The following is a 13,994-nucleotide window of genomic DNA, read 5'->3' on the forward strand; positions in this document are numbered from 1 at the left end:
GACCCAGTGGACCGAGGAGAAAATTGGTTCTTTGTTTGCTTGGAGTACTAAGTACCTGCTCGACAGATGGCGCTGTTGATGTACACCCCCACCTGCATAGCGATCGCTGGCGTATTTTGACCGTAGGTTTTTCTGTCGAGCAACAGAGTTGCAGCTATATGATCACCGGGTAAGTATATTAAAAAATTTATTTTATTAATAAAAATAACATTTTTCAGTTGCACTCACATCAAGTCAAGAGGTTTGTCTTACCAACCTTCTAGTTGGCATGTCTATTTTCTTGCCATGGCTAGTAAATACTGTATCACTAATCTCTGTGAGGTTCTTGGTAGCAGTGGAAAGATATTGAAAACTACCCTTGCTGTAGTGTTAATCAATACTTGTAGGGAAACTAATACAGTACAGTAGTTTCAGCTGTTTCATGAATTATTTACAAATCCATATCTTACACAAAATCCCACCTCCTGACCCTGCAGATTCAATTCATTCAACAAATTTAGGCGGGCTAACTTTTTGGGATATGGTACAGTACATACTTTACTATGCATCATTATATTATTATCATTACTTGGTAGGCTACAACCCTATTTGGAAAAGCAGGATGCTATAAGCCCAGGGGCTCCAACAGGGAAAATAGCCCAGTGAGGAAAGGAAACAAGGAAAAATAAAATATTTTAAGAAGTGACAACATAAAAATAAATATTTCCATATAAACTATAAAAACTTTAACAAAACAAGAGGAAGAGAAATAAGATAGAATAGTGTGCCCAAGTGTACTCTCAAGCAAGAGAACTTTAATCCAAGACAGTGGAAGGCCATGGTACAGAGGCTATGGCACTACCCAAGACTAGAGACCAATGGTTTGATTTTGGAGTGTCCTTCTCTTAGGAGAGTTGCTTACCATAGCTAAAGAGTCTCTTCTATCCTTACCAAGAGGAAAGGGGCACTGCACGATTACAGTGCAGTAGTTAACCCCTTGAGAAAAGAAGAATTGTTTGGTAATCTTTGTGTTGTCAGGTGTATGAGGGCAGAGGAGAATATGTAAAGAATAAGCCAGACTATTCTGTGTATGTGTAGGCAAAAGAAAATGAACTGTAACTAGAGAGAATAATCCAATGTACTGTACAGTAGTACTGTCTGGCCAGTCATAGGACCCATAACTCTCTAGCGGTAGTATTTCAATGGGTGGTAATTTATATGCTCATGAAAGATGATAGAATTTGTTTTTATAAGTAAAAATTTAGCTCCAAGATTATTCATATCCAGAAAAATCTTTGGTTGTTGCGTAACCACAGAAGATTTCTGTAAAGACTTTCAAACAAATAGTTTGTTAATCAATCTGGATATATGATTAAATCTGAGTAATTTATACCCTAGTAAATTCCTTGTAGTGTGAGCTTTAAATGCTTATCATTGCTCAGAATACCTGAGTGTGAATGCTTTAAATAACACTAAAATGCCCAGCTTGCAAAGCTTTTACTCCTGTTGCGTATCCCTTACTCTATTGCTTAATTTGATCTGCATTTTTTACTTCATATATGATGCGTAACCTTAAGATATTTATATTCCTGATATTTCTTTCACAAGGGAATGTAGAATCCTTTAAAGTTCAGTATTGTAGTACTGTATGACAGGTATGCATTGTAAGATTAATTTGACTGCATGTGTATTTTCTAGATTCTTCCCCTATGGACAGTGTTGGGGAACAGTAAAGGAACTGTATGACAGCAATGCCCTTAGTTTAGAATCTTGCAGGTTAACTTACCAGAGTTGACGATCAATTGGTTATGACATCAAAGATGTCTTCATCGAATATCGTTGTCATATTTCTTTTATCTTTAAAAACTCCTTGTGTTTTAGGTGAGTGTAACAGGAATGTCATTCCTTCGGGGATCAGCCAACTATGTATGGTGTACGACATCTGTCCTGGGGAAAGGTGCCACTGGAGCAGTGTTCCAGGGTGTCAACAGGGTAAGATATGAAGTTTATTTTTCTCCAAAAATATTTTAAGTTTAGCTATGGTTCATTACTCCCAATCATCTATGTAATTATGCAATTTTTACTGTATTGTAACACTAGTTGACGTTTTCTAATATGAGAGTTACTTGTTTTTAAGTATAGTTAGATACTGTAGTACTTTCATATACAGTAATTCAAATATACCCCCCATCATCCTCATTCAGAATTGATAGATATTTTAGATTCTTTAACATATAAGTGTTATGATTTTTGTAAAAGGCTAAACATAGTACAAAACAAAAGTTGGATTCATCTTTTTATCATCATATTGCCCATCTCTTAGTAATGAAAGGACTTCAGTTAATGGCTTCATTGGTCTGTAATATAACTTACGGTACAAGTAAGGCTAAGCCATTGGATAGTTGGCAACTAGGAAACCTGTCTGAACTAATAGACCCACCAGAAATCAGTATTTGTGCAATGATCCTTGGAGTTCATTATAGAAGTCGACCTGGGTTTTTTTTTTTTCACAAAAATACCCCAAGAAAATAAAGTACGAAAAATCTGTTTGCTCCTAAGCGTATAAAAACTTTTCGTCTTTTGAAATAAGGAGACTCTCTTATTGGTGGTTAGGAGAGTCTCTTAGAATGAAACTGCTTTGTTCTTGTTTTTTTTTTTTTCATTTACACAAACCTGAGTCCTGTAAAGTCAGACTTCCCACTTCAACCACCCCCCTTTCAGTCCTGAGCCAAAGGTCAAAAGTGAAGTCTTTAAATGTAGAGTGGGCATGGCTATTCTCCCCTGCTTACCACATGTTAAATACCCCATTAACGATTTCAGCAGTTGTTCCAGCTCACGTAAAGACAACGTATTTTGAAGGGCTCAAGTCTGTATAGCTTTGAAAAATACAAATACAGTACCTTTAAAAGAATTTATTTGGTTAAATGTTATGATAACGTAGCATTATTATTTAGGTTGTCTCCAAAATTTGGCATTAACATCAAACCACTCTCAGAACTGTGAGAGTATTGTAAGATATCCAGAAAATGAAAGCTTCAAATACAATTTGTGTAGTGATTGGTAAAAGCCATCATGTGAAGGATTAAAGTCATATCAAAAGAAAGCATTACAGTTATAATTCAGAATGAGAATCCAATGTTCTAAATAATGAAGTACGTAACTCTAGTTGCTTTTTAGCCAGTTTTAAATAAAGGTGAGAATATATACATTGAGATACTAACGACTGAATACTCTGTAGTGAAATCACTATGTCATGATATAGAACTTAACCACAAGACTGATTGGTTATATTTAGTTCTGCATTAATGTGCACTTATAAGAAATGGTTGCTAAACAGGAAAAACAAAACTCTTGATATATTGTTCAATAAAAAAAAGGATTGGTACAATTTCACGGCCATCAAATGTAGATATGATAATTGTCCTTACTATTAAGAGCACAGTACTGGTACTTTATTGTTACTGAAGATACCTTAAAGGAACATACGTATTAGGGCAAATACAGTATATTTTGATATTTTAATTCCATTATTTCAAGTGTTTAGTTGTGGCTTGTTAAATGCAAATACAGTATGGCAATGAGAAATTTGGATTTTTTTATTAAGCACAGTTTTCCATTTAATGTTAACTTCCTTATTATTATTATTATTATTATTATTATTATTATTATTATTATTATTATTATTATTACTACTATTATTATTATTATTATTACTACTTGCTATGCTACAACCCTAGTTATAAAAGCAGTATGCTATTATCCCAGGGGCTCCAACAAGGAAAATAACCCAGTGAGGAAAAGAAACAAGGAAAAATGAAATATTTTAAGAAAAATAACAACATTAAAATGAACTTTTCAATATTAATCTTACCCGATGATCATGTAGCTGTCAACTCTGTTGCCCGACAGAAATCTACGGTCGGGATACGCCAGCGATCGCTATACAGGTGGGGGTGTACACAACAGCGCCATCTGTGAGCAGGTACTCAAGTACTTCTTGTCAACAAGAACTCAATTTTTCCTCTGTCGTGCCACCGGCTAGACCTACTTGGATACGCTGTTGATTCTGGAGTTATTGTTCACGATTTGGTGATGTATTTGCTCTAGAGTTTAGCCTTCGCTATTCAGGAAGCTTTATCATTAGCTTAGCAAGTTTTTGGAATTAATTTGAATTAATTTTGGTGACGAAGAGAGTATGAACTCTCTTTCACTTTTAAATGGCCGACCCTTCCCTTAGACGGAAGTGTTGGTGTCGAAGAGAGTATAGACTCTCTTTCTTAATTTTGCTTAACAAAGTTATAGATTTATTTTATATCTCTCCGCCTTTTATAGGCCTCTTCGATTAACTTCCTTTTATTATAAACTTATAAAAATTAATTTTTATGTTTGTTTATATGCGACCTTTCCTAATAGTAGGCGGTCTTTTCTTGGTACCGAAGTTAATTAACATTGAGCCCGTCATATCGTTTTTGCCTGTTAAGATTTTATGCTATTTTAATTTTAATGTTTTTGAAAGAATTTCTTTGATAGTCTCGTACTGTTTTCAAAGTTGAACTAACGTTTTGTTTTGTCTCCGCAGTTGTTGACGTTCAGAACGTTCAACTTGCGCTCTATCGTTACGATAGAGAGAGAGTATTCACGGTTTCACGTTGCAGTAAGAGTAAACCGATTCTAGCGTTTTGTTCATTCTTTCTTAGCTTAAATGGTTTTAATTCTAATAAAGGAACTTTTTATTTGGGAAATCTTTCAGTTTTTTTCCTTTAACAATAATATGTTTTAACGATATATATAATTGGGCTCATCTCTCAGGTTCTAAGTCAAGAGAGAGAGAGAGAGAGAGATAGAGACGGAGGGAGAGAGAGGAGGATAAACGTTTCGTTCAAGCGGGTAACGTTGTTATCGTTTTTGCTCTTCTCCCTAGTCTCTTTAGGGGAAGAAGGTAAAACGTTTCTAGAGTTTTATTCTTGTTCCTAGGCTTTATGCGGTGAGAGATTTTAAACGTAGTTTATTTGATCTAGTGTTTAGTCTCTTTTCCAGCCACTGAATTCTTTATCTTTCATTATGTTTTTCTGTTACATTGTAATACTGTTTTCGCAATTACTAACTTTTAATGAAGGATAGGATTGCGTGTTTCAGGTACAAACCACTTAAAGTTTCGAGTTCAGTGAAATAAGTGCAAACAGAAAATCAAAAGTGATAAAGTGATAAGTGCAAAGTGTTACAGTGTTGCGTTCGAGGGTTCGTCTGTTCGTGCCAGTTGTTCGCCTAGTCTGGGACCTCTTACAAGCTCCCAAGCCCAGGGGAGAAGTAATGTCGAAGGACTTATGGGTTCATCAGGCCTTGATCGACGAACAGACGTTTCCCTCCGTGGTTTCGGGTGTATCCACTCACGTAGCCGACGTGATCACCCCACCCACACAAAGACGAGAGAGCCCATTTATTCCTCGTCTGCGGAAGAGGTTTCTCGCAGAAACCATGGACCAAATCTTGCAGCTTTTAAGTGCAAGTCGGTCCCTTCCGCGCGAGTCCAACGGCCTAGGTGTAGCCACTGGGTCAGTTCGGACTTGCTGCAGTACGACAACTGCACACCTCCCAGAGAGGCAAGGTGGTACCGCAACAGGCAGTAACTCCGTCTGTTGCCGCACCAGCTGTTTTAGACCCTCAGTCTCAACGGACAGTAGCTCCGTTTGTTGTTGTCTTTCTTAGACCCTAGTGGTCCATGCTGCAGACTATACAGTCTCAGCTTGCTCCTTCATACAGGAGTATCATGCTGGAAGGTTGACAATGCAGCCTGTTAACCTACAACCCGCCGAGGTTGTGCGCTCAGCAGATACTGCGGCTGCCTGCTCCCACCCTCCACCTGTGAGAGCTCCACCTCCGATGCGCAGTCCACCCTGCCAGACGCATGTTCTTGCTGCGCCTCCTGCTTTCATGCGTGAGCTGCCGCATCGGGAGTTGCCGGGTTCCAGCACTATGCGGCAACCTCCTCAACCCATGAGGCAGGAGCCTCATGCTTTGCGGCATCCTCCTCAACCCATGAGGCAGGAGCCTCATGCTATGCGGCAACCTCCTCAACCCATGAGGCAGGAGCCTCATGCTATGCGGCATCCTCCTCAACCCATGAGGCAGGAGCCTCATGCTATGCGGCATCCTCCTCAACCCATGAGGCAGGAGCCTCATGCTATGCGGCAACCTCCTCAACCCATGAGGCAGGAGCCTCATGCTATGCGGCATCCTCCTCAACCCATGAGGCAGGAGCCTCATGCTATGCGGCATCCTCCTCAACCCATGAGGCAGGAGACTCATGCTATGCGGCATCCTCCTCAACCCATGAGGCAGGAGCCTCATGCTATGCGGCAACCTCCTCTACCCATGAGGCAGGAGCCTCATGCAATGCGGCATCCTCCTCAACCCATGCGGCATGAGCCTCATCCCATGCAGCATGAGCCTCATCCCATGCAGCATGAGCCTCATCCCATGCAGCATGAGCTTCATCCCATGCAGCATAAGCCGCATGCCATGCAACATGCTCTGCATACCTTACAGCATGCTCTACTTACAGCATGCTCTGCATACCTTACAACATGCTCTGCATTCCTTACAGCATGCTCTGCATACCTTACAGCATGCTCTGCATACCTTACAGCATGCTCTGCATACCTTACAGCATGCTCTGCATATCTTACCGCATGCTCCTCAATCACACATCTTTGGTTGTTGCCAACTCACAAGACTGTCAAGCAGTTTCATAACGTTGCCTTCTGGTCTGCTGCTTTTGCACCAGTGAAACCCTCACTGAGATAACTTAGCTTTTCTCGGATATGGTTCCTGTAGATGAGAAAGTGCTATTCTCCCTCCTTCTGATATTCCCTTGAGGACTCTGTCATTTGGAGAGGGGCCTTAAGCTGCTTAGCCTCCTATGGACTTTTATTTAAGCATAACATGCTTCCAGGGAGGGTAATGGTTCCGCTTCAGTCGCTAACCCCGTCTGTTGCCACACCTGCTCCCATAGACCTTGAGCTTTGTTGCAAGACATGCAGTCCAAGCTTAGTCCTTGTTAGAGGATTTTTGTTTACGGAGTGAGTGTGTCACTGGGAAGACGTTCAACAACCAGCAGAGGTGACTTGTTGTGACGCAGTGCGGCAACCTCAGCAACCCGATAAGGAGTTGTCTGTACTACCCAGACAGTCTAGACAGTTTCGGGTTGTCGCTGTACTTCCTCGCTTCCCCATGGTTGACAGTTCTCAGACTGTGCAGCAGTACCATGATCTTGTGTCCGGCTCCGTCAGACGACTGGCTTTTAAGAGCTCCCACAAGTCGTCGCTGTCTGGAGAATCTCAGATGGACTATGGATCTGACCAAGGAACTGGGCCTCCTGGTCAATTTAGAGGAGTCCCAGCTCGTCCCATCCCAGACCATTGTCTACCTGGGTATGGAGCTTCAGAGTCGAGCTTTTCGGGCTTTTCCGTTGGCCCCAAGGATCTACCAAGCCCTAGAATGCATCCAGAGCATGCTGAGAAGGAACTTATGCTCAGTCAGGTAGTGGATGAGTCTAACAGGGACACTTTCATCGCTGGCCCTGTTCATCGAGTTAGGGAGACTCCACCTCCGCCCCCTTCAGTATCATCTAGCTGCTCACTGGATAAAGGACATGACGCTAGAGACAGTCTCAGTTCCTGTTTCCGAAGAGATGAGGTCTACTCTAACGTGGTGAAAGAACAGCTTTCTTCTCAAGGAAGGTCTACCTTTGGCTGTTCAGAAACCCGACCGCCGTCTCTTCTCGGACACATCAGACACGGGCTGGGGTGCGACTTTGGACGGACAGGAATGCTCGGGAACATGGAATCAGGAGCAAAGGACACTTCACATCAATTGCAAGGAGCTGTTGGCGGTTCATCTGGCCTTGATAAACTTCAAGTCCCTCCAGCTTAACAAGGTGGTGGAGGTGGACTCCGACAACACCACAGCCTTGGCTTACATCTCCAAGCAGGGAGGGACTCATTCGAGGAAGTTGTTCTAGATCGCAAGGGACCTCCTCATCTGGTCAAAAGATCGCAAGCTCACGCTGGTAACGAGGTTCATTTAGGGCGACATGAATGTCATGGCAGATCGCCTCAGCCGGAAGGGTCAGGTCATCCCCACAGAGTGGACCCTTCACAAGAATGTTTGCAGCAGACTTTGGGCCCTGTGGAGTCAGCCAACCATAGATCTGTTCGCTACCTCGATAACCTAGAGGCTCCCGTTGTATTGTTCTCCGATTCCAGACCCAGCAGCAGTTCACGTGGATGCTTTTCTGCTGGATTGGTCCCATCTCGACCTGTATGCATTCCCGCCGTTCAAGATTGTCAACAGGGTACTTCAGAAGTTCGCCTCTCGCAAAGGGACACGGCTGACGTTGGTTGCTCCCCTCTGGCCCGCGAGAGAATGGTTCATAGAGGTACTGCAATGGCTGGTCGACATTCCCAGGACTCTTCCTCTAGGAGTGGACCTTCTACGTCAACCTCACGTAAAGAAGGTACACCCAAACCTCCACGCTCTTCGTCTGACTGCCTTCAGACTATCGAAAGACTCTCAAGAGCTAGAGGCTTTTCGAAGGAGGCAGCCAGAGCGATTGCCAGAGCAAGGAGGACATCCACTCTCAGAGTCTATCAGTCTAAATGGGAAGTCTTCCGAAGCTGGTACAAGGCCAATGCAGTTTCCTCAACCAGTACCACTGTACCCCAGATTGCTGACTTCCTGTTACATCTAAGGAACGTAAGATCGCTTTCAGCTCCTACGATCAAGGGTTACAGAAGTATGTTGGCAGCGGTTTTCCGCCACAGAGGCTTGGATCTTTCCACCAACAAAGATCTACAGGACCTCCTTAGGTCTTTTGAGACCTCAAAGGAACGTCGGTTGTCCACTCCAGGCTGGAATCTAGACGTGGTCCTAAGGTTCCTTATGTCATCAAGATTTGAACCTCTCCAATCAGCCTCTTTTAAGGACCTCACATTAAAAACTCTTTTCCTCGTGTGCTTGGCAACAGCTAAAAGAGTAAGTGAGATCCACGCCTTCAGCAGGAACATAGTTTTCACATCTGAAACGGCTACATGTTCCTTGCAGCTCGGTTTTTTGCTAAAACGAGCTTCCTTCACGTCCTTGGCCTAAGTCGTTCGAGATCCCAAGTCTGTCCAACTTGGTGGGGAACGAACTGGAGAGAGTACTTTGCCCAGTTAGAGCTCTTAGGTACTATCTAAAAAGGTCATAACCTTTACGAGGACAATCAGAAGCCTTATGGTGTGCTATCAAGAAGCCTTCTCTTCCAATGTCTAAGAACTCAGTTTCTTACTAAATCAAGCTTCTGATTAGGGAAGCACATTCTCATCTGAAGGAAGAAGACCTTGCTTTGCTGAAGGTAAGGACACATGAAGTGAGAGCTGTGGCTACTTCAGTGGCTTTCAAACAGAACCGTTCTCTGCAGAGTGTTATGGATGCAACCTATTGGAGAAGCAAGTCGGTGTTCGCATCATTCTATCTCAAAGATGTCCAGTCTCTTTACGAGAACTGCTACACCCTGGGACCATTCGTAGCAACGAATGCAGTAGTAGGGGGGGGGCTCAGCCACTACATTCCCATAATCCCATAACCTTTTTAACCTTTCTCTTGAATACTTTTTATGGGTTGTACGGTCGGCTAAGAAGCCTTCCACATCCTTGTTGATTTGGCGGGTGGTCAATTCTTTCTTGAGAAGCGCCGAGGTTAAAGGTTGTGATGAGGTCCTTTAGTATGGGTTGCAGCCCTTTATACTTCAGCACCTAAGAGTCGTTCAGCATCCTAAGAGGACCGCTACGCTCAGTAAGGAAGACGTACTTAATAAAGGCAGAGTAATGGTTCAAGTCGTCTTCCTTACCAGGTACTTATTTATTTTATGTTATTTTTGAATAACTAATAAAATGAAATACGGGATACTTAGCTTCTTTGTTAACATGTATGCTGGTCTCCACCCACCACCCTGGGTGTGAATCAGCTACATGATCATCGGGTAAGATTAATATTGAAAAATGTTATTTTCATTAGTAAAATAAATTTTTGAATATACTTACCCGATGATCATGAATTTAAGGACCCACCCTTCCTCCCCATAGAGAACCAGTGGACCGAGGAGAAAATTGAGTTCTTGTTGACAAGAAGTACTTGAGTACCTGCTCACAGATGGCGCTGTTGTGTACACCCCCACCTGTATAGCGATCGCTGGCGTATCCCGACCGTAGATTTCTGTCGGGCAACAGAGTTGACAGCTACATGATCATCGGGTAAGTATATTCAAAAATTTATTTTACTAATGAAAATAACATATCTACTAGCATTAAAGGACATTAATAATTTTTTTTCATGATAGGACACAATTTATGGTCCCTGGGTTATGTACTGTACTGTAAGTTATTTTAATACGAACAATAATTAATGTATTTTTTTTCTGGTACTCGATTTGCTTCATTGTCATTATTTTCGCAGCACACCGGTGAGCCAGTTGCAGTTAAGACCTTCAACCAGTTGTCGCATATGCGTCCGCACGAAGTGCAGATGCGCGAATTTGAAGTTCTTAAAAAAGTGAATCATGAAAATATTGTTAAACTCCTTGCTATTGAAGAGGAGGTAAGTTAATATTTGTTTGTATTTGTAAAGGATCAATAATTTTTCATTACTTTCACGTTGGTCATAGGCTTTTTGCAATGTTTAGAGGACTGAATGTAACTTTCTGCATCATATTGGAGATAAAGATCTTATGTTCAGTTTGTTTAAAGTATACTGTGCAGTATTACAACATAAAAAGTAACTGCTGTGGTACTTTTCTAATATTTTCTCCCAAGTGATGTGAATAGATATACTGTATTTATTTTCTCGAATACAGCATGCTTCCAGCATATTAAACTAAGGTGCTGTTTTATCTTATTTACTCCCTACAGTAATTATCTTTTTCCATATTTACCTCCCTTTTTTATATATAATAACTTGCCTGTGAAAGTGTGACCGGGCTGCTTACTAAGAAGAAACTCCAAGAGTAATTGATGGTGAGATATAATGAATAGAAATTGAAATATCCCGTTATTAATTTTTTAGGACGTCTGATTTACCAATATGAATATTTAAATTTTTATTTACCAAATAAAACACAAAGTTGACAGAAATAAGTGTCTCCTAATGTGATATTTGGTCTGTGAGCAGAAAAGAATTATCTGACTTGTACAGTTTTCTCTCAAAACTGTTTACTGTGTGTAGGTCAGTCGAGGCACTTTGCATCAATAGGCGTAGGAGGAGATGATGACATATACAGGGCTATGTTTATGCAACTTCTAATAGAAAAATATGTAAATTATTAATACAGTACTGTATTTTCAGATTAAAAACAAACTATAACTAAATTGATTCCATCGCAAGTAAAAAGGTGTATGAATGCTAGTACAATGCTATACTGTATATCCATAGGTAATGCTCACATTTGGAGAAACAGACCCACAGGTGATGTCTAACAGGAATTCCTCTCTTGTTGTTAAAATCCTTTTGTCAATTTGTATCTGCATTTGCTGTGTTTATGGAGAGCACTTGTGGTGTAATTTTGATGGAAAACTATTTTTTCACAAATTGCTAACTTGAACAAATCGTGGTCCTTGGATAGCATGACACATTTTTATGTATCACAGTATATATAAGGCTAGTTTAATGTATTTTCCGATGTCTGTAATCATTCTTCTCCTATTGACTTACTAACTTAAATGTATAGGGATGTAAGTGTTATTGTAAAATGTACTTTGTGTATCCTCAAGCATGCTTATTACGTATGTGTTACAACGCTATTTACGCTAAAGAAAAAGGAGATTATTAAGTCTTAAAAGTCTCTAGTAAGAAAGGACATACTAACCATGCTAGCATTGCTGAACATGTTACATGCTTTACTCAAGCAATGCAACTTAAATTGGATTCTAGTATCAGGAAATTTCTTTGCCTGCATCGCTCTCCATCATATTTCTTCAGTCTTTTTTGAGAATTATTGGATAACCCTAAGTGAGACCCTTTCATGTTTGCAGGGAGAGAGTTAATGGAGATCAGGTAAATGCTGATGTAGGTATGGCTTACTGTTTTTGCAGGTGTATATATTATAGGGGTGTACTGTATTTAAATGGCCCCATAATACTGGTCACAAATGGTAGTTGTGAATTTATACCTTATAGTGTTCCTTTACTTTATGAATTACAATACTGAAAATTAAAAAGCCCTTGTAGAATTCCTAGGAAATAAATAGCGAATTAACTTTCATTAAAAAAAAAATTAAAACTTTGGAGAAAATCGTTTATAATTTAAATGTACAGTATTAAGAAAATACCTATTAACATGTTTATTTGTTTGGTAATCTTGGTTATTAAGATCTGTAAAAGGATCCATAAAGCCCCATATTTGAAGTCTATAGTGGTTTTTTCTTACAAATTAAAAATTCTTACTTTTTAATCTTACTCAATTGCAATTTTCTGGTCAGGATAAACAAACTGAGCACTGTAATGCAATAGGTGCTTAAAGCTTTTATGATATAGTAACCGCCCAAATTTAGATGATCCTCTACACTATTTCTATTTTCTTTTTAGGTTTGTGTTTTATTTCAAACAGATATGTTCTTTAGTTCTCCATTAAGTTCTGTTTCTTCTGCTTCTTCATTTTGACTGCCAGAGATCAAATGTTGGATTGGGGCATTTTATTATGTCCTTGAAGTTATGAAAATGTGTCCTTGAAAATTTAGTTGCGTTTTTAGTATTACCTACTTGTATTAATTTAAATCATAAAATGTTCATTAAGAACTGCAGTCTCCTAAATCTACAAGAAGTGACTACTGTATTAGTTACTTACTGTATTTAAGCTACCAGTAATGACTTGGATAATTTATTAATACTTGGAACTCGCAGGGAATCTTAAGTTTCGGAAATGACTAAAGTACAGCTTTTTAGGGTTTGTACATTTGTGCCCCACAGAGAAAGTCATTAATGGAGATCCTTTCTTTGAAGGATTGCTACTACTATATGTTGTGGAAAAATGTAAGAATACTGAAGCCCCTAATAAAAGAATATCAAGGCCCCTTAACAATTTCTTTGCAAACTATGATCTTTAGCCTCATGATTTAGAAGAACTTATAGTCACAGTTTTTAGTGCAAAGTAGGACAATCAGCTAGTTTCTATTTTATGTTTGGTTTACAGCTAAGTATTTCATGTACCTAATGTGGCACTAGATATGTGGATAGGTTACAAATTGATGAATTGTATCTGTGGTTCATGCATTTCCCAGTTTACTCTCTATGAGGTGTCAAATGTGCAACTTTTCATCCTCAAAGAATTTAGTTACCTTTGTTACAACAATCTGGTTTCCGCATGAATAGACCAGTAATTTGTAGGATGTATGAACATCTGTTATTTCGTTGCAGTCCAATCTCTAAAAAGTTGGACTAGCAGGAACTGTAGCTGCAGCAGTTCATCTTTAGTCTTTACTGCATTGTCATGTGAGATTAAATAGCTGCTACCATGATACTCTGGCTTGCAGGAATTTTGTTTCCTATTACAAAAGGATTCCAAGTTTTCATCGAATCAGGTGGTGATAAACAAGTTCAGAGTATCTTTGAATAATGTAGAAGGATCATGATGGTAGCTAACTTTTGGCCCCAGTAAAAATTGTTTACTGGTATGTGGTCTCAGTTGTTGGATTGCTCAATTATGTGTTTTTGTGGGCCCAATCTTCTCAGGCAACCGGTTTTGCCTATGTCCCCTTGTGGTTCATTTAACCATATGGAGACTGTCCAATATATTCTTTTGAGAAAAAATGGTTCCAAGAAGCAGTCTATTAATAATTTCTATTCGAAACAGTGGTGTGTGTGTTTTGATTGATGTAGGTTTGGGAATGGTTCAGTGACTAGTACAAGTTTGGATAATATTGTAAAGTTTAAGTATTACCTGTTTTAGAAGAAGAAACTCCATTTTGACTGTTAAGAGTTTTTATG

General features: G+C 39.9%; 2 protein-coding genes across 8 annotated transcripts in view; one reads left to right on the top strand and one right to left on the bottom strand.

Moving 5' to 3' along the window:
* Positions 1–13,994, bottom strand: part of LOC137649955 (uncharacterized) — a 361,156-nt gene that overhangs the window by 54,118 nt on the left and 293,044 nt on the right. The gene's annotated exons all lie outside the window — the stretch shown is intronic.
* The window catches only part of LOC137649954 (inhibitor of nuclear factor kappa-B kinase subunit epsilon-like), an 80,233-nt gene that overhangs the window by 27,662 nt on the left and 38,577 nt on the right, over positions 1–13,994 (top strand). For all 7 annotated transcript variants that reach the window (XM_068382934.1, XM_068382936.1, XM_068382930.1 and 4 more), the window contains 2 exons: positions 1,861–1,971; positions 10,474–10,614. In XM_068382934.1, the coding sequence (XP_068239035.1) occupies positions 1,861–1,971; positions 10,474–10,614 (252 nt within the window). The remainder of the gene's footprint in view (positions 1–1,860; positions 1,972–10,473; positions 10,615–13,994) is intronic.

This window comes from Palaemon carinicauda, chromosome 11, assembly GCF_036898095.1.
Source record: "Palaemon carinicauda isolate YSFRI2023 chromosome 11, ASM3689809v2, whole genome shotgun sequence".
Classification (NCBI taxonomy): Eukaryota; Metazoa; Arthropoda; class Malacostraca; order Decapoda; family Palaemonidae; genus Palaemon; species Palaemon carinicauda.